Source organism: Molothrus ater, chromosome 3 (assembly GCF_012460135.2).
Source record: "Molothrus ater isolate BHLD 08-10-18 breed brown headed cowbird chromosome 3, BPBGC_Mater_1.1, whole genome shotgun sequence".
Taxonomy (NCBI): domain Eukaryota; kingdom Metazoa; phylum Chordata; class Aves; order Passeriformes; family Icteridae; genus Molothrus; species Molothrus ater.
Window position 1 is genome coordinate 67277023 of NC_050480.2, and position 26272 is coordinate 67303294.

General features: G+C 38.4%; 2 protein-coding genes across 2 annotated transcripts in view; both read left to right on the forward strand.

Annotated features, from left to right (window-relative positions):
• LAMA4 (laminin subunit alpha 4) overlaps window positions 1-7594 on the forward strand; it is a 97006-nt gene extending 89412 nt beyond the window's left edge. Inside the window, exons 34-38 of the mRNA XM_036380289.2 lie at window positions 213-372; window positions 1371-1501; window positions 4241-4334; window positions 5327-5446; window positions 6879-7594. Of these exons, the coding sequence (XP_036236182.1) occupies window positions 213-372; window positions 1371-1501; window positions 4241-4334; window positions 5327-5446; window positions 6879-7024 (651 nt within the window). The 3' untranslated portion in view covers window positions 7025-7594. The remainder of the gene's footprint in view (window positions 1-212; window positions 373-1370; window positions 1502-4240; window positions 4335-5326; window positions 5447-6878) is intronic.
• Window positions 7595-12882: 5288 nt separating this feature from the next.
• TUBE1 (tubulin epsilon 1) lies at window positions 12883-26266 on the forward strand. The gene is made up of 12 exons (XM_036379775.2): window positions 12883-12907; window positions 12960-13054; window positions 14809-14861; window positions 16013-16070; window positions 16627-16742; window positions 17725-17846; window positions 19133-19320; window positions 20130-20305; window positions 21095-21235; window positions 22735-22875; window positions 23754-23928; window positions 24976-26266. The coding sequence occupies exons 1-12, from the start codon at window positions 12883-12885 to the stop codon at window positions 25132-25134; spliced, it is 1449 nt and encodes a 482-aa protein (XP_036235668.1). The 3' UTR covers window positions 25135-26266.
• Window positions 26267-26272: the final 6 nt, after the last annotated feature.

Sequence of the window (26272 nt, forward strand, 5' to 3'; positions counted from 1 at the left end):
CTGGAATTACCTTGAAGTCATCAAAAAGACATGGGAGGCTATGAGAATAATTTTTCCTGCTTACCTTCTCTGGAAATTGTTTTTTAGTTCAAAACTGATGTGCCAGACAATCACAGCCTTACAGCTTATTAACAAGTAAAAATAAGGACAGAAGAATATATTTCCTTCCACAAGCAGTTTATTTACTAATCAAGTTTTTTTTTACCCCTCAGATTAACTCTGTCTACAGCTTTAGTGGTTGTCTCAGCAATTTACAGCTCAATGGAAGATCACTTACTTCAGCTTCACAGACATTTAGTGTAACACCTTGCTTTGAAGGCCCATCAGAAGCAGGAACATACTTTTCATCAGAAGGAGGATATGTCGTCCTTGGTAATATAATCCTAACCAAATGTATCCCAAAATAGGACTGTGGTATTCAGTGAGCTTCAGAATGGCATTTTTCACCAAAGAGTGTGGTAATTTCCAAGGCTGTGAGCTGTAAGGATTATCAGAAACAGATCACTATTGTGCTAAGCAGATGATGTTGACAGGTCACAATGTCACTGTGAAACTTAAATGTTGTTAAATAAACACATCTGCATGTACGTATGTATGTGTTTCAAATAATTAGAATCATTTTAATAAGGGAATAATTTTAATCAGGGAACAGACCACAATATGTTAAAAATTAGCATAGAAGTCAACAGGGCCAAAACCAAGTACACCATCAAATGGCCATCCCTTATTTTTTTCATTAACATGTAAATAAAAACTCCTGCAGAAAGGCTTTCGGCGTGTCTTGATACAGAACAGCATGACAGAACATAGCTTTTCTGTCATTTCGGCCTGCTGTGTCCCAGGAAGAGTTTTAGGAGGGTGTTTCAGTCACATAGACTCTGATTTGAACAAGAAAGGAAACTGCAAAACCCTATTCACTGGCAGCACCAAGAAGAATCAAACTAGTGTTTCTAATTTGCTCTCTGGCCTGTCACCAGTTTGAAAAAGGGAGTTTCTCCTATTGAATCATCAAAGCTCAAGTGAACTCCCACTCAATCAATAATGACGTCTGAGTGTCTAGGAAATTGCCCAATAAGAAACTGCCAAAAATACAAATCATTTACTTTCTGTTGTCCATTTTATTGCTAAGAAACATTTTTAAACTGAAATACATTTTCTAAATAATGAGAAAAGTAAATAAACCTTTATTAGTTGTCCAATCAAAACAAAAGTTGAAATGGGTCATTGACAGCACATCATGCTATCTCATATTTCAATAGTTTGAAGAACAAATGAAATCCACCCTCTGATGTTCTACTTTGACTTTGAATAAATGTCCAATTTCATCACTAACTCGGTACAAAAAAAATGTTATTCTTTTTACTTCACAGATGAATCCTTCAGTTTAGGCCTGAAATTTGAAGTTGTTTTTGAAATACGTCCCCGAAGCAGCTCAGGAATCCTACTGCATGGTCACAGCGTGAATGGAGAGTACCTGAATATGCACATGAGAAATGGACAGGTATAAACAAGGTCACATCTCCTCCACTGCCTTGGCTGGTTTCTCTTCCACTTACTTGGGCTTCACTACATGCAGATTTTGTCTTACAAATTTGCCATTAACTGATTCTTATTTCTCCCCTAAATATAATAACAGCTTAGATTAGCCAAATATTTATTTTAAAACACTAAAAATAACACCTGTGACAAGTTCAGATCACTTTACTAATACAAGCCATAAATATTTTGTTGTGAGCTGAAAAGAAGCAAAAGCACCAACTCTTTAGCACTGCTCATTCACCCACACATTAAAAATGTATCATGGTTACAAGTAGCCATCAATATTTTTTTTTCTTATTTCTTAAACGATAAGTCTGAGTTACACTCAGTCTCTTCTTTCTTTATCAGATATATGTGTGATGGAAAGAGTGAGGGAAAGGAAAAGTTCTGATTGTCTGTTGGCCTGGTTTCTACAGGCTCTGGATTTCAAATGAAGGCGAGAGGTTCGAAATTAACACACCAGACAGTTGTTGCTATTTTTTATTGTGTTTATTGATAAAATCTGGATGTCTTCATGCTATGCATTGCACACCTACAGCAATAAATTTCAGTCTTAAGTGAACCACACAAGCAAAGATTTAGAGCATAGGAAATCTTGGCAGTTTTTTGGTCTTTCCTGAAGAGGAGAAACTCAAGGCACAGTCAAGAGACTACGCAGTGTGGACATTCTTCAATCGCTGCTATGCACCTGTCAATCAAAGTGGAAGGGTTTTTAAGTGGGTTTGGCTGTACCTCAGTTAGAAATGCAACATCTGAGGAAACACTCTCACCTCTTCTCCAAGAGCAGCACCTACAGCAGAGTGACTGAGTAAACAGTTTAACAAGATGATTCATCCTATCCTAAAGCAGGTGTCTAATTAGGTGACTAAATGAGCTGTTATTCAGAGAATTTCTTTTTCTGTGTTGGCTATAGAGAGAACAGGTGCTTCAGTTAGGCACCTAACTTTTGACAGCTGATTAGGTAAGATGAAGCCCAATCTTACCCCTGTATCTAGGGAATTAACAGAGAAATTCTTAAGTACATTGTGCTGATGCATATCATGCCACACCTAAAAGCTGAGACTGTATAGAACCAGTCCAGTATAGCACTTCTTATGTCAAGTTCTAACCAAAGTTCTGCATGCCCAATAATTTGTCTGGTTTTCCCAACTGTACCAACTGGTCTAACAAAGGGTGCTGCTTCACTTACTGCTTCACACCTCCCTTCCTGTATAATGCAAATGCAATTCATAAACAAAATTCACCCTGGAAAAGCAGCTTTTCCCTGCTTGTCATTGCAGCAGTTCAGTAACTTCTTAGTAAGGATCTGTGTGTATTTAGCATTAACTATCTGCCCTCTTTGAATGCATTACAAAAGACCTGTTTTGTGAAAACCATTTTGCTGAACGAATAAGATCAGCAACTATAATTCATTTTTAAAATGTATACATCTCTATCAGTACAGCTTGTCTGAGTGATTTATTAAGGAGTCACTTTCTCCTGTGATTCTTTATCTGCTTCAGTCAATACATTTTGTCTAAGAGTGGATAAAATAGAACATGAGGATCATTTTAGTTGTGTTTGTTGGTGCCCTTCTAGAAAAAAAAAATTAATATTTTTTGGTTACAACTGTATCAAAACCCTCTAGAATTAACTATAAGTTGCTTCCTTGTGAGAGACCATTTACAAGGGCATGTAGTGACAGGACCCGGAGGAATGGCTTCAAACTGACAGTAAATTTAGATTAGATATTAGGAGGAAATTCTTTGCTGTGAGGGTGGTGAGGCTGGAACAGGTTGCCCAGAAAACCTGTGGATGCCCCATCCCATTAAATGTTGAAGGCCAGGTTGGATGTGACTGAGCAATCCGATCTTATGAAAGATGTTCCTGTCCATGGCAGGGGGGTTGGAACAACATGATTTTTAAGGTCCCTTCCAATCCAAACCATTCTATGATTCTGTGATTTTCAGTCAGCATAGAGTCAGCATAATCAGGAACAACTTCAACATTTGAAAAGCCTGAGTGGCTGGGCTCAGAGTTTGGAGTTCTCTGGCAATCACCACCAGGAATCTCATGTCCCACAACAGGGACACAACACTGGTTTGCTGCTGCTGCACCATTTCCATGAAAGATATTAATCCATTAACTAAAACAGAATTGCAAAATTCAGAATTATGTTCACCTTCTAGCTCTTCCAGAGATTTACTTGTAAGCTTGAACAAGTAACTTCAAAGTAATTCTTAATTTTGCTATGCATTCCTTACTCATATCTTTTCTGCTTGTTTATACTTGGGTTTTCATGACTGTTTTCCTTATTAAGTGGCTAGCAAGATGCCAAAAACATCATCTGATGCCTCTAAACACTAATTTATCACACAGGAAATTATAGAGTAGAGGTACTAGTAAATGAGTGAAATTAGCTCTTATTTTTAAATCTTTTCTTGAACTCTTCCTTGAGATAATTAGGAATGTCTCCGAACTATTGAATCTGAACAATTAAACAAACAAACAAACAAACAAAAAACCAACCAAAAAAAAAAACACCAACCCACCCTAAATATTATTTAAAAGGTACTTTATTTTGAAGAATTTAATGAAGCCATGTTTTCCTTTCTCTTGGCTACTTGACATGTTTTGAGTGAGGAATAAAACATTATTACAACAGAAAGTAAAAAGAGAAAAGGAGGGGGTTTACAGTGATGATTACATTCTTTTCCCTTAGGTTACTGTGAAACTGAATAATGGAATCAGGGATTTTTCAACTTCAGTGACATTGAAACAGAGTCTCTGCGACGGCAGGTGGCATAGAATTGCAGGTCAGTAAAAGGTGATTGTTCCGTATTTAAGGTAACAAAGCCCGTCTCTTGCTCCCCAGATATCCATCTCCATGGGCTAGAGCACTGGCAATGCAGAAGCATTTTCAGTTTCTTCTTTTTCACCTGCCAAGACCCAAGTTTGTGTGAAAGACACAGTCTTAGTCATCCTTCAGACATAGAACTGTAGGGCTTCCTGGGAAAACAACCACAGGTTCCTACAAAGATAGGGAAAACAAACAAAGATGGAAGCTCCCTGTTCAAAGAACAGAAAGCAGCCCATCTGAAATTCTGGCTACCTTTCCTAATTCATATACCAGATTATAGTCTTCCTTTCCCAATTAGAGGTTAAATAAATTGATAGAATGCAGTAGGTAAAAGTATACGCTGCCCTTAAAAGTCAAATAACAAGACAGATGTGGGGAACCTTTTTGCTCATGATAGAGAGATGTCTGCAGCTGGGATTTTGCCTCTGTGCCAGAGAGTCATCCTTCTTTCCTGGTTTTGAAAGTCAAAAAGCATTTCCTGGGTGCTCTGAACTACCTCATCTTCCGGTCTAGATGTGGACTTAGAATGTCTTCCACTATCACTGCAGAAGTGATCTGAGCCTACAGCCTTTCCACAAGCATTCTGTTTCCCTTCTGAAGGAAATCCAAGCACTCAAGCAAGGGAGAAGTCTCACTGCATTCCAATACATCCCCAAATGGGAGTGATTGGGCAACAGTTTTTTTAAGCCACAGGCTATTGTATGCTCATAACCTGGAGCCTAAACACTGCCACCAGGGATCAAGAGCCCCACTCAAAAGCACCCTTGCTCCCACTGTATCTACCATTGGTCCTGCCCTGTGCCAGAATCCACTCACAAATTGTCACTGATGGCTCACACTCAGTCTAGCAAACACTAAATCAACTACTCACACCGAAGAGATAACTCCTGTCTGTCATAAAAGACTCATGTCACACTTCTTGCTGATCTCTGTTCCTTCTCCTTTCAGTTATTAGAGACGCAAATGTGGTGCAGCTGGACGTAGACTCTGAAGTCAACCATGTGGTAGGGCCGCTAAATCCAAAGGCAATGGACCACAGGGAGCCAGTGTTTATTGGAGGTGTACCAGGTAGGTTTTTGGTATCTTTGTGGTACATTGTTCTGAGATTTCAGCCCTGTTTCCAGAGAAAGCATAAAGACTAAGTTTTCATCTCAAAAAAGAACAAAATATGTGAACAACCTGGTAAAATTCAAAGGCTCAAGAGCTGATCATAAATGTTCTGCCTCAAGTTATCAAAGAAAAAGATGTGCTGCTTCATTGAAATGAAAACATTCACAGCTGCTGGAGGGCAACGTATGGATTCACTAGAGAAGTCAGCCAACAACAAACAAAATTTCTTTTTTTCTGTTTTTCCTTCCCATATGGGCTAACTCTTCTTTAAGAAGTGATTTATTTATTTATGGGATTGGAAACTCGCTGTCACTGTAACCTGAGTCCCAAGGTTTAGTTGCTGGTAGGCTTCTTTCCTCTTCTTCAAGCAATAGCATCTTTGAACACAAGATAAAACATGGAGATTCTTTTTCTTACTAGGGGTTTCTGTTAGACAGATTTCTGCTCCTGTGTATTTGTGACTCACAGACCATCTGTGTAGCATGGGCCAAAATTAATACATTTCCTTCCCTTATTCAACAGACAGAGCTACTCTGTTGGGGTTCATATACAAACTGTAATCAACACTACGTGATCCATTTTTAAGTCAACTCTCATACATTTCTCAGTGAAAACATGCAGCATTATTTCTCTGAGCCTTGCATGTCAATCATTAACAGTTCTAACTACAAAATTCATTATAATGCTTATCTTGGATTACTGGCTTGAGTGCATGGTGTTCACATCCATCCCACACTACCAGGAGGTAAAATGAGCCTAAAGGGAATAATAAAATCTATGCACAGATGCCTGCTCACTCTTTAAATCCAAAATGGAATTTTATTAGGACAGAACTCTTCCCAGAGAGGTAATATAAAGGGGTAATTGCAAATGCTGTTCTGCTTCATAATAGAGCCTTCTATTTCTACATTAATTATAGAATACTAAAGCAATGCCATACACTGGCTCTATAATGCTATTATCAGCCTGGCACAGGAAACTCTTACACAGAACTTCACAACAACAAATAAGATACAATACTAAATAATGCCATGCAGATACAGCCAACTGAAGGCAAACTAACAAATCAGACACAGATTACAATACATGTGATGTTAAATTTTAAAAGCAGACACTGGGACTCATCTACTCTGTTACTTAAAAGAAAAGGTAGTTGTCAAAAAATGCAAAATTGTGTCTATTGATAATATAGTATCAAGAGTTTCACATAACTGTAGGTAACGAACCATACTTTAATGGCCTCTAGAACACTGGCAGTAGGCCAAACATTTTAAAAGAAGATTCAGAAGAGCTGCACTTAGTAGCAAAGTTCTGCTACCAAACTGATTATTTTGCCCATAATGAGCTCTAAGCTTTTATTTATTTAATTTTTTTGATCTTCTTTTTCCAGAGTCTCTGCTAACATCAAGCCTGACTACACGCAATTCCTTCATTGGCTGCATTCGTAACTTCATGATTGATGAAAAGCCAGTCAGTTTTAGTAAAGCAGCTTTGGTTAGTGGTGCTGTAAGCATTAATACCTGTCCAGCAGCCTGATAGTGCACTGCATGAATTCTGAAAAGTTTCTTAGACCACAGAAAGAAAAATAGAACAAAAGAAACTATGTCCAGCAAGACAAGAAGAATGAAAATATCACAGCCACATCTACAGAAAGCACGAAGGGGGGGTCACTTCTCATATTTACATGCAAACAAAAATCACTGAAGAATAAAAGCTGTTGCTTCTGCACTTCTCTTAACATACCACAAGAGTGAGCTTTACCATTTCTTATAGTATATGTGTGGCCAGTCTTTTACATGAAAATATGAGAATATAAAATAAATTAAAATTATATTAAATATGTTACTTTCAAAATAGATCCTCTACATAATCTCATTCCATATCTAGTCACCCTTTGTTCCACAGGAAAAGAACTGCTAATGCACGTTAAAGAATAAAGCTAGATAATAGATTTACATCGCAAATACTGTATAAAGATCTTACTGTATATTTTTAATTTTCCATTCAACTCATTTATATATTCCTCAAATAAAATGGGGGGAAGAGAGTATACTAATTATGTAAGCTTACAAACAATGAAAAATTAAAATGTTTATTCCACTTCTAGACTTCGTGGATATGTTCTGCTACAATATGAGGAGAGGATGTATATCTTTTAAGAGAGATGTTTTATATATAGACTCATTTACCTAAACTAGGTAATTTTAGAGTAATGCTTGCCTTAGAGACAATTTTAAATTTCAAGTTTTTTCTCTGAATTTTTAAATGCACTTACATACAAACACAGCACTAAATTCACAATCTCATTGTGATCTCATTTGCACTAGTGTTACACAAGTAAAAATGAAGCATAGAAAGCAGAATCAGTTTCAGGTGACAGTCACAGTTTCAGGTGACTCCCTTATCATACAAAAACATCACTTCCCTGTGAGACTCCTGCAGGACTTCAGTTTACAGCAGAAATCCCCAAACAAGGAACAGGTTCCTCCAGAAGATATGCTGCTGCAGAGCAACCAAGAGTGAAACAGGAAGATGCAAACAGAAGGCAAAGGGCTGCAAATGTGAGCTGTGTTATAACCATAGAAGGTAGATGGAAGTTAATGGTAGGGTTCAACTCACAGTAGGCTTGCACACCAAATAGATACAAATCACTTGCAAAACTTAGTCCCTTCAATCATCACCTACAAGGAATCAAAGCCATTTAGCTTTCTTTTCTTTGAAGTATAAAGTAATGCAATAAAGAATAAAGTAATGAAAGTTTTATGGTTGCTGAGCAAATTATTGTTGGAACCAACTCAAAACATGGCCAGCTGCAAAGCAGGAAACTATGAAATGCAAAAATAAAGGACAACACCCTAGAGACTGAAAATTAATAAGAATTCATCTGGAAAACACACAAATGAAAACTGGAATCCAAAGATCTTGAAAGCATGGACAGATGGAAGAACCACCAGAATAAGATACATCTGTAAGCACTAATCAGCAGCATCCCTACTACTCTCAGTAGGGTGAAAAAAGGGTTTTGACACACTGCAGCAGACTTGGCTTACTCTGGATAAAGAACTGCAACCTCTGGATACACAGGCACAGGAACTCTTCAGTAGCTGGGACCCCATCACGGACTCTCCACTTGCCTCTAGAGTCCAGTTTTGGGTGGTAAGGGAACAACACAGTGTGGCTCCAGGAGCCACTGCCTCTCCTTTCACCAGCCTCGTCAGCTCTGCTCATACTTTCAGCCCCATTCCTCTTCTGCTTGCCTTCTCCCGAACACATCCCCTTTTCCCTTCCCTGCAGCTCTCAGGTAATATGCTCCAAGGACTGATTCCCTTTCCAACTCCAAGCTTACAGATACCCCCTTCACAGGGGAGTGATATATAGACCCTTCTTTTCCTCACTCCAAAGCCCACTGCTCATGCTTGAGAAGCAAGCATGAACAGTATCCCTCTGCAGTCTCTCTGGTTCAGGCATGGATCCTTAAATCCAGTTGCCTTCAAATGCCATCGTTGTCTCAGGCACCAAAACCAGTGTGCTTGCTCAGCTTTTTCTGCTCCCAACTACTACCCAAAAATGGAACAGAAAATTTAGGGCTTTTGCTTCAGGAATATTTTATTATTGGTTTTGAGGGTGAATATCCTCAGACCAGTGAGCTGGGTTCCCAGTGGTTACAGAGGCCATGGGTGGTGTCAGAGCTGTACAGCTGGGAAGAGAGGTAAAAAAGGAAATCTCTCTCCTCCCAGTGCCAGTGAGTTGTTAGATTGGCTCAAAAAAGCTCATGACATCACAAGCTGAGCTAAGCTTCCTCAGGCCCTGGTCTCCAGGACCCTGTTGCTGGAGAGAAAAGAACAGCAGATTCCCTGCTTAGATATGTTGGTTACAAGGATTACTGAAATTCCGTTTGAGTTGCTTGCAGCTGCTCAGCAGAGATAGCCAGGAATAGCAAACGCTTGTGGCCCTTAAGAGCATCAGAGTTTAGTGAATGCTGGTATTAAGTGGAGCATTGTATGTTAACTGGTACACACATACTCAGAATGTTTTTCTGTCTCACACCTACTTCAGACCAAAGCATATTTTCTCATATCCACATCCAAGCTCTGTGAATAAACAATATTTCTCTTAGCCATATTTGCTGCAATGTGATTTGGTTTCATTCTGTGGATTTTGTTTAAGAATTAGTTTTCTGATCTAATCAGTCCTTTGCATACTTTATATATGAAAAACTGAAAATACACTAAAACAGTGTATGAATAAAAACCAATTAAAATTCATAAATTGCTACTATTCAATTTACTTCTCTTTACTATATCACCAGCTAATCAACACACCACTATTTTGGAGGGTGTCTTCATCAATTTTCCCTTCTAGGCTTCAGAGGTGTGGGTTTTCCCCCTGCAGAACAGGGTTTGCAAAGAAAAACACAATAAACCAGAGGATACTTGCAGACTCAGGAGAGAGCAAAAAATAATATAAATTTCCCTGCCCCCAACATCCACATAGACCTTTAACATTGCCATTTCATATATGCCTAAGAAAGCCAGTCTGTGATGCATTATATTGCACATACCTTTGCACTCATTTTAAGGGCTGCTGGTGTTTAAGAGAGGGCAACTGTCTAAAGATAAATCTTCCCAGAATTCAGTTTGTCTCCTGTATCTATCTTAAAAATTATACCTTCAAAGTAAAAGCCTTCATCTACAAAGATTTGGGAAAAACCTTCAAGTTCTGAGCTACATTGTCAGATTGTCCATTTCCATTTTTAACGTGAATATAACTATCTAAATTCTGCAGAAAGCCTACAAGAAATGAGCACTGACTCTAAGTAGATTATAATTTTTCTCTGGCACCTTTAAGGTTTTAATAAGTGTTGTTATAGCCATTATCTAAATCAGGGCTGCAGCTACACTGTTACTGTATCTCAAAATATTCTGAAACTGGACATTTGCATGACTGTGTAATAAAGAAATCAATTTCAAGATCAAATGTTCAGGAAACTGCTCCAAAATAGAGGATTTAAATGAGATCTCAGCCCCCTCTATCTCTTACACCTCAAGATTTGTAGAGAATACCCTTCTCCTCAAGAACCCGGTGTATGGACAACAACCAGAACAGAAAAATGAAAGATGAAGTGTTACAAGCCTGACAGTAATTTCCCAAAATACAACAATTCTAAATTAAAAAAGACTCGACACAAACAAAAAATAGACCAAAAAAAATCAAAATTACAAACCCACAAACCTTCATATGTGAACTAAGTCACAATGTAAGTCAAAGGATAACATTAGTTCAAATTCCAGTGTATTCTCCCTACAGCAGCATGTGGCTTAAATAGTCAAATGACTTATTAAAAAGATGCTGAAAGCATAGCACACATATTTAACTTGTGATGCACTTTTGGCTCTTGTTACAGTGTGGGATTTAAGGGTTATTCACAGATTCACTGTGGTCCATGGAGATTCATTTCCACTAAAAAACATAGTAAGTTATTTATACAATTATCCAATTTGTGTCCCAAAGCTGTAGAACACCATTCCTGTATAACACATCAGCAAAACATTACTGAGAAATTAAGGGTGAGAAACACCTATTACTATAAGTCTGTTGTCAATTCACAATTCTTGGTGTTTCCAAGCTCAAAGAGAATAATCACTTTATATCTGCCTTCACAGACCACTTAAAGAACACTGGAAGCCAAAGCTCAGAGTGTCTTGTTGCAACATCACGATCAATAGAGTGAATCTGACTAAGCTGAATCTTCATGGGACATAGGCACAAAAACTACAACTAATTTAAAAAAAAGTTGAAAGTGGAGCTAATTACACAAGAAGAAAGAAAATCAGATACAGTAATATCAAGAGATTCTGTAGAATTTAAATTAAGCATTAGAATGCTTACAAGCAATGTTGTACTGCTTTTAACTTTAATTAAGGCTGAGAAGACATGTGAAGAGAAGACTTTAAGGACATGACAGTAGCCAAGAAGTATAGAAGCGGTTTGACATCTAGTAACATGAACAGAGCACAGCCTACGAGTTTGGACCACTTCAAAAAAACACAGGGAACAAAATTAAGTTTTAGTTACATCTAATCTGTCCAGAGAGAAAGGACTACCTACTTTCCTGTTTAATATTCATGTAGTTTTATACTGGTGATTAGTTTATAGAAAAGACATGTTTGAAGCAGTAGTACTGTATTCATGCTAAGCATGCCTATAACACTAAAGCCATTGGTCCTTTTCATACATTTCATACGTGACACTTGCGTAAGCTTGGGCCACCCAGTACTTTTTCTTAAGAACAACATGATTTCAATTAAGTTTCACAAATTTACTCTGTGTATCTATTTCTTGTATATAATGCATGCTGTACAATATTTTATTTGCTGCAATATATACATAATCTTCCCAGGAAAGTTGTTTTGGTTTTTTTTTAAATAGTCATTTACTAGAAATTTATTTTCCCATAGACCTACAATTAATCTCTACCAAGTCATGTCTAGGATTTAATAAAAAATTATTTAACAATTTTTTTGTACACCAGAATTATAAATAATCTATTTGGAAAAAGAGTATTTTGTTGGAAGGTTTCAGCCATAAAACTTAATGGACTGGGTTGCATGGAATTGCTTTTGTCCTCCCACAGGAAGCAGAAATGCCATCTGTGTCACAAGACAGCTTTCTGCAGGCTTTGCATGTCCCACGTTCTTTACTGTTTTAGTCCTGGACTTGGCACTGCTGGATTAACAGTTTATGGTCTTAAAGGTCTTTTCCAACCTAAAGGATTTTATTGTTTTGCAGCCGAGCTGTGTTGCGGACCAGGCTTGCCATGCTGAGACAACAGCATCTCTGCACTCCTTGTTTTTTCACTGCAGACAATTATATGCACAATATGAAACTGAGCTTAATGTGCAAGCCTGGTGGGAGGGTACATTACAGCATTTCCAATGGCCGCTTTTTCATTTAATTTTTAGTTTGTATTTTCACACCGTTTCACACATTTCACACTCTCTCCCTGAATTATGTATTTGGGCAAAATAAAGCGCTTTATTATTGCAACATTTTATCCATAAAGGATAATGAACTGTACTGTATGGAAATACTTTTGTTCTCTTGTACAGAGACTTTAGGTTGGGTTTCTGTCAGGCCTCCTGCATCTGGGCCTCAGCCGAGACCCCGCAGCCCCTCTCGGGTCCCCCTCAGACCCTCCGAGTGTCTGCAAACCTCACCGCACCCCCGTGCTGTTTGCCCGCCCCCCCCGCTCCCTAATGGCACGTTCCATTCGCGGCCGGCAGCCGGCGAGCGTCCGCGGCTGAAGCGCCGGTTGGGACGTTCCACCGCAGGAACTCGGGGGGCGCGGCTTCCGGGCGCCGATTTCGAAAGAGGCCTGCGCCGGCGGCTCTGCCATGACTCAGTCGGTGGTGGTGCAGGGTAAGGGGGTCGTGGCGCCCGGACCTCCCGCCGCCCCCTCCCCGTGCCTGAGCTGTGTCTCTCCCCTTTGCAGTGGGACAGTGCGGGAACCAGGTGGGATGCCGTTTCTGGGACCTGGCGCTGCGGGAACACGCCGCCGTCAACAAGGTAAGGGCGCCGCTGCCCCGCCCGCCCGGGCGAGCCGCCCTCGCTGCCGTCCGCGTTCGTCGCTGTGTCTGCAGAGCGCTGTGTTTGTTTGCTTAAACCAAGGGCGCTTCACTGTGGGTACAACCACCCCCAGCTTCTTGTGCCGTTTCACTAATCATGAAAACAAAACTTAAGGTTAACTCTCAAGAGACCCTGTTAAATCAGAGGGTGGGCAGTCACCAGCCGTGTGAAGTTTAACGGGGCATTAGCGCATCTTGCATCTGGGATGGGACAACGCTGGATGTATGGGTAGACTGGAGAATGAGAGGCTGGGAAGCAGTGCTGTGGAAAGGGACCTGGGGGTCCTGGTCGATGGCAAGTGGAACATGAGTCAGCAGTGCCCTGGAGGGCCAGTGGTGTCCTGGGGGGCATCAGGCTCAGCATGGCCAGCTGGGCAAGGGGGGGGATTGTCCCACTCTGCTCTGCACTGGGGCGGCCTCACCCCGAGTGCTGGGGGCAGTTCTGGGTGCCACAATGTAAAAAAAAACCACATTAAGCTGTTGGAGGACGTCCAAAGAAGGGCCACGAGGATAGTGAAGAGTCGAGGGGAAGCCATATGAGGAGCAGCTGAGGTCACTTGGTCTGTTCAGCCTGGGGGAGACTGAGGGTCTCATGGCAGTCTGCAGCGTTCTCCTGAGGGGAAGAGGAGGGACAGACACTGATCTCTGTCATGACCAGTGACAGGACCCAAAGGAATGGCCTGAAGTTGTGTCAGGGAACAATTAAGTTACGTATTAGAAAAAAGTTCTTCACCCAGGGGGTGGTTGGCCACTGGAGCAGACTCCCCAGCGCCAAGATTGTCAGAGCCCAAGAAGCATTTGGACAACACTGTCAAGCACATGGTTTGACTCTTGGGGTGTCTTTTGAAGGGCTAAGAGTTGGACTCTTATGTTCCTTCTAGGTCCCTTCCAACTCAGAATATTCTGTGATCACTAATTCTGGCCAGCTTTCTCCAGCATTTGCACCCTGAAAGCTCAGTGTGTCTGCCTACAGCCAGGCATTAGCAGGTCTGAGGCTGTTAACAACACAGTACTTTGCCAATGGCAGTAAAGCAAAAGAGGACACCCCCAAAGCCCACCATTGTTTTCCATGTTAGCTTATGCCATGGCTTGTTGTGCAGTTTTACTGACCAAAATAGCAACATGAAGGGGGCATAGGATTGTGCTGAGTACCCTGAAAAAAATCACACTTTTCTTGCTGTGACTATAAAGCACTTAAGGTATTTAAACTTGTCAGATCTCTTTAGTTTTATGTTGGGGTAAGTAATTGCCATTGAACCCCTTGGCAGGGAGTTCAGGAATCAGTATGATTGGGCTGTCCTCTTTGCAGAACTCCATGGGCATTGGTATCACAGGCTTGGAACTCATGATGAACTGAGAGTTGTATCAGTGATGAACTGAGTCAGCTGAAGAACAGCTCTTCAATTTAATCATTGCATTGGGATCTTCAGTAAACTACTACAGTTGCTTAATCTTGTGCTGAAAATTAATTTCTTAGTTACATTCTCTCAGTTTTTAATAACAAGCTGATGTTTCAACGAAATGTTCTTTTTGGAGATGACTAGAACTAGCTGGGTTCTACAGAGATGTTCACTCAGTTTCAAGTTGTGAAGTTTGACAGGTATCCTTCAGAGGTCCCTGCCAACTTAAATTATTCCATGAAAAAACACTGAGAATTTTTGACATTACACATAATTTTTTGTTGTTTCCTTTCAGAAAGGAATTTATGATGAAGCCTTAAGCAGTTTCTTTAGGAACGTAGATACAAGGTAAGTTTTTATCAACCAGTTCATGAGATTACTCATGATCAGAAGGTAGATCAGAAAAATAAATATTGTTTTGGGGTTGGTTTTATTTCCTCTTTGAATTCTGTTAGTCCCTGAAGAGAAATTCTCTAGGAGGATTTACTGGTGCTATAGTGTAGTCCTGCAGGTGTCATGTAGGCTGGAGGAATCACATGGATATTGGAGGTTACTGTGAGCTGCTCACCTAATGAGTAGTGTCTAGAGACCATCTCTGAGTGACAAGTTGGAAAATTCTTGAGTAATCCAGTGCAGCCCTGTACTCTTTTCCCCTTGTCCCTGATGGGACTCGGTAGGCTCAGAACATCAAGTGCTGAATTTTAGCTGATGTTTTGTGAATATAATGGTGGTTAAATGTAGGATGGTCTTAAGACATACCTTAAATTTAGGCTTGGCCAGCTCCCAGATTAGGTAAGTAATGGAAGAGGAAATAAGATCAGTCTTCCAGTATCCCTGCCTTTTTTTCCCAAAACCTTGTGCTGAATATAGTTTGGCCAGACTCATAGTTTGGCCAGTATCTCATCATTTGAGTGGGAAAAAATGTAACATAATGTATAGTCCCCTATATTGGCTCAGTACAACCAGTCCTGGGAAAGAAGGAGGATTTAGCTGTGTCAGCCCAGCAGGATTTCTGAACTGGTAAATCATAATAAGCAGAATAAGTCAAGCACAGAACTGTGCTGGTGCAGTTACAGAGCTTTCACACCTGGAGCCCAAGCACAGTGTTGTACTGCTCCCACTGAAGAGCTCATGTGGAGCTTTTTTTCCATTGTTTGATGTGGATACATGTATCACATGCTGATAAAAGATAATCCTTTCCAGTTTTGGCAGTGCTTGTAGAATTGCTACAAAGCGGAGGCTCTATCTGAGAGTGAACTTTTATGCTTATCTTTCAGCTTCTTGAAGTAATGTTTAGGATAATTCTGCTTGAGTTCATGTCCTGTAATTGCATTACTTTCAGGATTATAAGGTATTAGCAGCATATTCAAGGTGTTTCTGTTTGCCTGCGTTGTCATAGTCTTCCAAACACAATATATAAGAGATAAAATTTTATTGTAGTATATATTTTATGCTGCAAATATGATCCTTGATTTTTCTGTTACTATTTTTTTTTTCAGAAGTGGTGATAATGGTCCTGATATTTACAAAGGAAAAATCTGCTCTTTAAAAGCACGAGTAAGGCAATCTATAAAGGTCACTGTTTTTACATTGAATATTTATGCCCAACTGTGTGGGAATTCTCATGAAGTTCTTAAAATTGCATGCAGGTTTAAGTATTGCTTTCAAAGTAAAATTTCTAATACTTTTATTAATGCAGTAATGCACTTTGCTGCCAGTCTTGTTGAGTAACTCATATTGGAATTTTAATAAAATGATTGCAGATATTATTAACTAAGGGTTGGATTTCTTTGAGCCACTTTAAATGATTAAGAAGCAAGGAAACTTGAAACATAAAAATGTTTTAATTTTTTAATTCCTAAGTAGTGGGACAAAACATTATTAAATTTTAACAAAATTTCATCTGAAATGCAGTCCTATCAAACAACTCGCAAATCAGCTAGGGTGAATCTAGTTGGTCTCCTAGTCAACAACTAGGGTGGGAGAAGGTTTCTCTGGAGCAGAGTAAAAACAGAATTCCTTTTGTATTGTCAATAATTTCATATTTCTTTGTGTGATTATTTCAAGGGTGGTTTGCTTACTGACTGAGTTTAAATTCTTTCCATTCTTGAAGGCACTGTTGATTGACATGGAGGAGGGTGTGGTAAATGAAATTCTACAGGGACCATTGAGGGATGTGTTTGATAGCAAGCAGCTTATCACAGATGTTTCTGGTTCAGGAAACAACTGGTGAGAACCTCTTTAGAACACATTTCTTAGCAGCTAATTAGATGGCATTTGAAAGGGGAAATGAAAACCGTAGCTTTCGTTCTGCACCTGGAGAGCTGCAGCATTTTACCAGTAAACTTGGAGTCACTGTTGCCTGGAGGAGGGCTTTGAAAAGGCTTTTACAGAAGAATAATTCTGCTGATATATCATTTTATCTCTTTTTTCTTCTTTTTTGATTTTCTTTACAAAAGAGCATGCTTTTTATTTTTATTTCTTTGGCATTCAGCTGCTTTCATTGCTTAGTTGAAGCCATAATCTAGTTTGAGACTGTGCAGTTACTGTGGAAATGAGATATATGAACAAATGCACTTCTGATTTCTAATCAGACTCTGGCTTTGTGCATATAGACTACATTACCAAAAGAAAAATTCAGAAAAAGATTGGTTAACATAATGAATTCCAAATTTTCAGAGACTTTAAGGTGCTCTAATAATATTCAGTGCACTACAGACTGGAAAGCAAATCACCAGCAAATGTACCAAAAGAGAGTGCAATATGGAGAGTAAAGCAGTCTTTACCATCTAGCAGACAAGTGTGTTGAAAATGAGCTGTTTGGGGTTTTTTGTTACTAGTAGCAACTGACTTGCATAGTACTCAAAAGATTATCTGTACATTTATTACATGGGGATATCTATTGTTAAGGACTATGTAGCTTTCATTACCACAACTGGATTATCCAGTGTGGGAGTTTTTCCTTTCCAGTACAGAATAATAAGTGTATACTCCAAAGTTGTGAACTTAGATCTCTTTGCATCCTCCAATTTAGAACCATGTCCTGACTCCCATATGCTCGTATGTAGTCACAACTTAGAAACTCTCACAGATGAGATGTTGCTCCCAGCTTTGGATCCTGAACTCTAAAATGTCACACAGAAGGATTTAAAATTAAAAATTTAGTTTGATTGTTTGGGGGGACATTTTAAAGTACTTTTCATATCCTCAGGGCTGTAGGTCATAAGATATATGGCTGTCAGTACCGGGAAAACATAGTGGAAAAGCTGAGAAAAACTGCTGAACATTGTGACTGTCTACAGTGTTTCTTTATAATTCATTCCATGGGAGGTGGTAAGTAATCTTTTTATGGGGAGTATGACTGCAATAGCCACAGATGAAAAAAAAAACAAACATGGATCTTGAAAAGAAAATCAGTATAATAATCTACATCATTCAGAATGCAGATTAAAAAAATTAACATAGTACAATTAAGTGGACCTGTAATTATTTATCACTAGTTATATTAGAGCACTGAGGAGCTCTGATGTGCTACTCAGAACACAAATGCAGCTAAAATTCTAAAGATGAGGCAGTGAGTAGGTCAAGACAGGTACCAAAGACAAACACTGAGATATTACTGATCAGAAGAAGGGTCAGTGACTTCTGAACACTGACAGCATTGTCATAATCGTTTTAATTGTGGGGAAAGAGTTTTCCAAAAGGCTTTGAAGGAGACTTCTAATGTTGTTTAACTTTGGAAAAACTTTGTTTTTCTATTTTCCTTCTTCATAATTCTCTTGAATCTGATCTAGTTAGTTAATAAGCCAAAAGGAAGAATCCTTTGTGGTGTAAGTTTTGTCATTATTGCACTGCCATTAAGCCTTCCTACCCCAGAAATCTGAGAGTAGCATGTATTATAATTGGTTATGATGTGTAAAAAGACACAGAAAATAGCTCTAAATATGAAGCAAGGATTTTGTCAAAGGCCTTTTTTGTGGCTTAATTTCAGATACCCTGGAGGTACTGTTTCTGTTATTCTGAAAACTGCTGTCTTGTTCATAGATTAAACTGTCTGCCACTGAGAATGTAGCTGAATATTCAGAAAAAGACCACAGTTCAGTTCTCTGTTTTGAACTCAGGGCTGTGTGCTTAGTGTTAGTGAGGAAAAAAGCCTGTCCGCTGGGGGGAAGGGGCAGTTCTGTTTTTACTGAAGAATGAGAAAATTTCATAAAGAAACCTAAAATGAAAATAGTATTGTCTGGGGCAGTTCAATGCTTTTAAGCAAATGTTGTGTTTCATAATTCAAATTAAAGAATTCAAAACAAGAACTAGAAATACTAGGTCAGAAAAATGTTTGTTACATCGTAGGACTTTTTGGTTTGCAGAATTTTTGAGACTTATTCTTTATTCTGACTGACATACTGTGGGAAATAATTTTATTACATAATTAATTTCCTGTCTGGGACAAACCTTCCTGCCTTAATAACATTTGAGTACCCTCTACTGTCTGCCAAATGCTTCAGAAAATATTCATTAATATATATAATTGAAAAGTTGTATGTCTCCTACATGAGTCGTAGAGCCTAAGATAATGTGGGGAACCTGTCTTCTCTCATTCTGTCTTCATTCATAATTAGGGACAGGATCTGGTCTTGGAACTTTTGTTCTAAACTTGCTTGAGGAGGAATTCCCAGAAGTATATAGATTTGTTACTTCAGTTTATCCCTCTGGTGAAGATGATGTTATTACTTCTCCATATAACAGTGTTCTGGCTATGAAGGAGCTTAATGAACATGCAGACTGTGTGCTACCAATAGAGAATGAAGTAAGAAATAATATACTATTTATGTAATTTTTTTTATTAGAATGTGGAAATGTCTCTTCCTTTTCAGTACTGATTTGCATACAAAATATCCAAAAGCATAATTTCAGTTTTTAAAGTAATAATTTAACTTCTAAGTCACTTACAAGCTTTTGAAATGAACATGGGTATCACTAAAAAGTCACTCTGCTCCTTCAAACTAAGGTAGAGTAAATTTTATCATGTCTATTTCAAGATAAACGTGAAAAGCTTCTATTTACTGAGATAGTATCTTCAATTCTTTTAACAATCAATTTGTGCATGGTGTTAGTAGGGTGCTTCAAGGACCTCTGATCTCTCCAGATTCCAACAAGCTTAACTGTGCTGATTAGTGATATGGGCATCATAGATATACCTGACCTTGCAAAGTGCTAGACTCATTTGAATCTAGCTTCAGTGGCTGTCTTGCTGTTTGTTTATGACAAAAGCAAGAGAAAATGAAATTTAGTTAGAAACTACCTTTTTTGCTTCACAGGTGTTCTCTTCTAAAACTGCTTTTTAAATTTTCATAAGCATTTTGAATAGTTGAATAAAATTCAAACTTCTGAGTCAAGCTGTGTATGTATTTGTGATATGTAAGACACAGACTTAGAAACACTCCAATCAACTGCAATTGCTCAAAAGTTGGACTTAGATGTACCAAGGTATAATCTTTAACCTAACATTACAATGTCTGAGCTTTCAAGATTATTAGAAATGAAATGTGTGGTACTGAATTTCAAAGTTCTGTACTCAATACTACTTCTGTGCTTTTTTTTTCCTCTCTTTCGAAGTCTCTGTTTGAGATAGTTAATAAAATTCATCAGATGATCAATTCTGGGAAGTTAGGATCAACTGTGAAGCAAAACAGCTTGGTAACATCAAGTGCAGGCAGTGCAAAAACAGTACCTGAGAAGCCATTTGATGCAATGAATAACATCATCGCCAACTTGCTGCTGAACCTGACAAGGTAAAGTTACAGGTTATTCCTCTGTAACAAAGTAGGATTGCTGGAGGTGGTGGGTGCTGTAAATATGCAGGCCTGCATCAACTTGAGTAGTATTAATTACATTAATTACTCATATTACAATATGAGTCTTCTCTTTATAAGAACTGGTTACTAAATGCTAAAGTACTTGGAAGTATTCAGATTGTAGTGGTGCTGCTTTAGCCATGATAATCTTGAACCTGAGGTAAGTTTGTAGGCAGAAGGAAATTGTCTTTTACAAGTGCCTAATGGAACCCATGGAGGTTTGGCTTTCTAGGCATTATTTTGTAAATATTGTCAGATCATTTGTGCTCATAAATTGTCTATTGCTGCCAGAAATATACTTTATACTTCTGGTTGGCCTGTTTTTCTTTTAAACAGCTTGTCAGGAATGCTAAGTCACATGTGTTTTACTATAGCCTGTTTAGTAAAAGTGGTAATAATTAACTGGTATTAACCAGCTGGTACTAATTAACCAGTATTAAGTGGTATTAAAGATTATTAATGATAATAAATCAATGCTAAAGACTCCAATTGGGAAACAAGGAATTGCTCTTGGTAACTTACTCTTCTTTAATGAGAAGTATAAGTAAGACATAACACTGTTACTGACAGATGTGAAAGTTTTGTGATTATACTCGAACACTTGCTTAAATGCCATGTTGTTTTACAGTTTTATTGTACAGAACAGCTGGAAAATACATTTCACTTGTTTATAGAAGTGATGTACTTAGTTTGTATCAGTTTCATAGCAATTTGTTAATTTTTCAGCTCTGCTAGATTTGAAGGTTCCCTAAACATGGATCTTAATGAAATCAGCATGAACTTGGTTCCATTTCCTCGACTTCATTATTTGGTTTCAAGCTTGACTCCTCTGTACACACTGGCAGATGTTAATGTTCCTTCTAGAAGGTAAGAATAAATATTAGTGGAGTTTCACATTTAAAGCTTAATTTCTGATTTTTCCATAGTTTTCATTTAAAAATTCTATTCTGTAGTCAAACTAAGGGTGGAAGTTCTGAAACTTGTATATCTGCCACATTTTCAAATTCATCCTGCTGATTTATGGAACATCTGCTGTCCCTTTTCTATGTAATGGTTGAGCCAGTAAACTTGACATGCTTTTAATCTCTGCTGGAAGTGTTTCTGTTGGGAAAATGTATTACTTAGAACCCACACCACAAGTTTTTTTGAATAACAGCTTGTACTTGACTGACAAGATACTCTAAAGACAAACAAGGGATTAACTAGGCTCTTTGAGGAAATACTTCAGTATTTATCTTACTTCAGTCTGGAGATGCAGTGAGGGCAGTGAGCCTAGTTAACATCTTGTTTTAATGTGTCAAATTTTGTGAGATATTTATCCCATTGACATAGCAGAAAGATTACCAGTTAAAATAGATTTTACTGGGTTTGTTGGATTATGTTCAGTGAGCAAGAGTGAGATAGAGACAAATAGTGGTAGAGACAGCTAAGGGTAAGTGATGGAAGTATGCCAAAGTGGAGAAGAGGGCAGGACCACACTTATTTTCCAAGTTGTGACAGTCAGATCTGTTGAGAACATACCTTGAGGATATGGTGTAGGGATGGGGGAAGGTAGCTGACTATGAGGAGGTGGTCAAAGATGTTTCAGAATGAAGTGGGAACAGTAATATTTTTATCGCCTTTATTTTTTTGCAATAGGCAGGTTGTGGCAGAGATGATATAAGCAAAAAAGAAATAGAGGTTATAAATGTACAGTATTTGGAACCAGTGGAAAGAATGGCTTAGATGTTGTGAGTCCACAGAACACCATCTTTGGTATCCCACAGTACAGTGAAACTTGGTTAAGGAAGTTAAGAGAGAAAGAATATGATCTGCAGTGTCATCTTTTAAAGTAGTCATGTGTCATAAAATTAGAATAAGTAGACTAGGCAAGTAGATATAGCCTGTCTTTTCCCAAATCATTAATCAAAATTAATACAGTTCTATGACTCATTGATCCTTTTAAATAATGGAGTGTAACAGGCAGATAATCAGTTCTGTAAGGTCAGCACTTTCCAGATCCTTTCCAGTGAGATTGTCCACTCAAATTGCCACATAACCAGAACCCCAAGTAGTTAAATCCTTTTACATAATTTTAAGACTTTGTAACCATTGGCCTCAAATTGCCTTTATAAAGGCAACTTCTCTGATTCAACAGTGGGTTGTAACTTGTGGTTGAGGAAAAAATGGATCTAGTGTGTTTTTAAAAACTCTATTACCAACCTATGTACATATAAAGGTTTGAATCTTTCCTATCATTTATGGTCCTAGGTTAAATGTACCTTTATCCAGGATTTTATGAACTTTTAAACCCTGAAGGGGGGCATTCTGAAGAGCCTTTGTATCCTACTTTAGTAAGAGTAGATAACTGTTTTCTTTTCACCCAGGTTGGATCAGATGTTCTCAGATGCCTTTAGCAGAGATCATCAACTAATTCAAGCAGATCCAAAGCACAGCCTCTACCTGGCCTGTGCACTTCTTGTTCGAGGAAATGTGCAGGTTTCAGACCTTCGCAGAAATATTGAAAGGTTTGTAATACCACACAGAGTAGTCATGGGATTTGTACAGATATTGGCAGTTGTCCAGAGCATTCCAGCTTTTCATTTGAACAGTTTCAATACCAGATCAGTTTACTCCAACTTCCTTTTCTTAATTTTAGAAGGGAAGAAAACATAATTAACTTATGTAATGAGTGAAAAAAAGTTATTCCTGATTTTCAAATAAAGGGAGGTGCTACTCCTGTCTTCCTCAAAATTGCAAAAAAAAGCAAAGTCCACCCTTTCAGGGGTCTCCATCCAACAGCAAAGAATGTTGGAGTAATGAGTTCTGTAGTAGAAGTTTGTTTTTGCTGAACAGAAGGCCCTTCTCTTTCCATGGTTACTTTCACATAGCTAGGAAATAATCTTTATTTTAACAACTCTGTGTTGTGTTAGCACCCATTTTCTTTAACAGTATTGAGCTACATAGATGTAACAGGAAAGGCAGGCAAAATGGAATTTATAGGCAGACAGGGGTGCATGGGAAAAATTTCTGGGAATCTAAAGTATTTTACTTATTTCAAAACTACAGGTAGACTGATTACCCTCACAAAGTATTAATCTGCCCCTTTATTAAATCTCACAGTGCTTCCAGTCCCTTTTATAGAAATAGGTACTTGTAACTTCACTTTTCAAATCCTGCTGCATTAAATTAACAAAACACAATTGATGTTTGCAATTTAAATTTAACATAGAGACATAGTGGTTTAGTCTGAAGTGTAAAATACCTTATTCACAGTGATAGTTATAACTGGCTTCCTTAATCCTGAGTGCTTAAATGTTAATCTTTCAGACTGTTAGTTGAAACTGTTGGTTGTTAGCCTTTGTGTTCTTTATATTCGTTAGTTAATTAAATTTTTGTATCACAGGTTGAAGCCTTCTCTGCACTTTGTCTCCTGGAATCAAGAGGGCTGGAAAACTGGTTTGTGTTCAGTACCTCCTGTGGGTCATTCCCATTCCCTTCTGGCTTTAGCAAACAACACCTGTGTAAAACCGACTTTCATTGAACTCAAAGACAGATTTTTGAAGCTCTACAAGAAAAAGGTGCAACTCTTATCATTATAACATCCATAGTCACTAATCACTAGTATCTTGCATTATTGAAACCCAGATCTTAGTGTTGTGAAGAGACTGTTGATAATTAACAGCCCAAGGGTTTCATTTGTGTGACCAGGTGACTCAAAGCCCCATCTAACCTGGCCAAGAACACTTGCAGGGATGGAGCATCCACAGGTTCTTTGGGCAACCTGTTCCAGTGCACAGTAAAGAGTTTCTTCCAAATATCTAATCTAAACCTTTTAGTCCACCAAGCTTTCTCTCACTTCACTTCCTCAGCAGGACCGGAGAAAAGTACAGTGAAAAACTTGTGGGTCAAGATCAAGACGGGGAGAACAACCACCAGTTATTGTCATGGGCTAAACAGACTTGGCATTTGGAAAATTAGTTTAATTTATTGCCAATAATAGTAGAGTAGGATGGCAAGAAATAAAATAAAACTGAAAACACCTTAACCCCCACTCCACTGCCTTCTTCCTAGCCTCAGAATTCTGTTCCTTTTTTGCTGATCTTAGTGTCTGCAGGACTGTTTCTCTCACATTTTCTTGAGTCTTCTGTCACAGCTGTTGTGCAGCATTTTTACCCCCCAGTTGTCACAGAGGCATTACCAGCATCACTAGTGGTCTCAGCTGTGGCCAGTGGCAGGTCCATAGTGGAGCTGGCTAGGATGGTTCTGTTCAGCGTGGGGGCAGCTCCTGTTATCTTTTCACAAAAACCACCCCTGCAGCCCTGCACTCCCCTGCTGCCGAACCCCTGCCATGCAAACCCAATCCACAGCTGGTCTGGTGTACCCAAGAACACAATATGAAAAGATGGATTTTAAGAAGTCAGTAATATCAACTGTGATTCACTAGGGGATTGTTACCAGACTTGCCAAGTGTTTAAACAAGGGATGTCATGATATAAATCTCTAAGTGCCTTTCAACACTGCTTGTACTCCCCCCCTTCAGTACAGAGTAACTGGTATTTACTGAGCCAAAGCAATCAAATACCAAGAAAAGGATAACACTGATTTTTTTTTTTTAATCCTCTTAGGCTCACCTTCACCATTATCTGCAAATAGATGGGATGGAGCAAAGCTGTTTTTCAGAAGCTATATCCTCTTTGTCTGACCTAATAGAAGAGTACAATGAATTGGATACTACAAAAGGTGGGCCTAGAATAGATCCTTCAAGACTGAAGATAGCTGTTTAAAGAAGGAAGAACTGATTTTAAAAATGAAAAAGCACTTTCCCTAAACATCCAGCCACTTCAGTTAACCAGAATGACTTTCAGCATGCCTGGCTAATGTAATTCCAAAGTGGGACCAGCAGAACAGCTTCCTTTCCTCAAGAGTGATCATTAAGTGGGGAGCCATGCCTGTGAGAAAGATTTGAAGGCACCTAATTGTGGCTGGTATCAGTAAGGACAGTAATCCTAACTGTGGAGTAAATTGACACACAATATGCTGTGAAGAATAGGAGGAGAGGTTGTATGTAGCAGCCAAAAATGTAATTATTTTCTTAGACTTTCAACTTCCAGTAAACTAAAGGTTGGTCTTGCTTCAAGGAAGGATCACCATTGCTAGATTTAGTTTTTAACAAGCAACTACAAAGAGAAGAAAAGCCCATGTAGTCTTTTCAAAGATGAAAGCAAGTCTCTAATGAAACTGCTTTCTTACACTTTGCAGTAGACATTTCAGAATGCTCTAAGCTATGTTCCTCATTTTGGTATTTCTGCTCCTGTGTTGTAGTTAACTATATTAGAGGATTCTCAGTTAATACCAAAATCAGCAATAACAGAAAATTTTAAAAAATAAATTTTGTTTCAAGTATTATGCTTGGAATATTAATTAATATTTTAATGATTCATATTAATGAATGCTGAGTTGCACTTGATAATGAGATAATACAGAATACCTCTGAGTAAAACATGCACTTATGATGAAGTTAATACCATTTGTAGAAAAACGCTTATAGCCTTGAAAGAATGCAAGTAAAATAGATGTTTTAATATTTATAATTATCGGAGTATCAAGCAGCTTTTTATATTACAGTGAGAATTTTTCCAAAATAGAATGTACAGCTATTTCCAGTTGCTTGCCAGTGAGTTGTTACAGATCAGAATGGATTGATTTCTTGAAATTTGAAGTCCTTCTAGTACAGTTGGAGTGGATATGTAAGTAAGCACAATTTTGAATGTGTAAGCCCAGAAGTATTCAATAAAGTATTGTGATAACATTTGTTGAGAAATGAAGAATGTTGAGAAAGAAAATGTTCTAAAACTATAAATTTTCTTAAGTCTTGTATCTATTATCTGCAGTTGCCCACTTATTTGTTCCTTTGCACATCCA

Excerpts from the sequence above, each read along its gene's own strand:
- TUBE1 (XM_036379775.2), top strand. The coding sequence starts at position 12,883 with ATGACTCAGTCGGTGGTGGTGCAGG. Across the intron at positions 14,862-16,012 it reads TTTAGGAACGTAGATACAAG|AAGTGGTGATAATGGTCCTG; the intron begins GTAAGTTTTTAT and ends TTTTTTTTTCAG. Across the intron at positions 20,306-21,094 it reads TTGCTGCTGAACCTGACAAG|CTCTGCTAGATTTGAAGGTT; the intron begins GTAAAGTTACAG and ends TTAATTTTTCAG.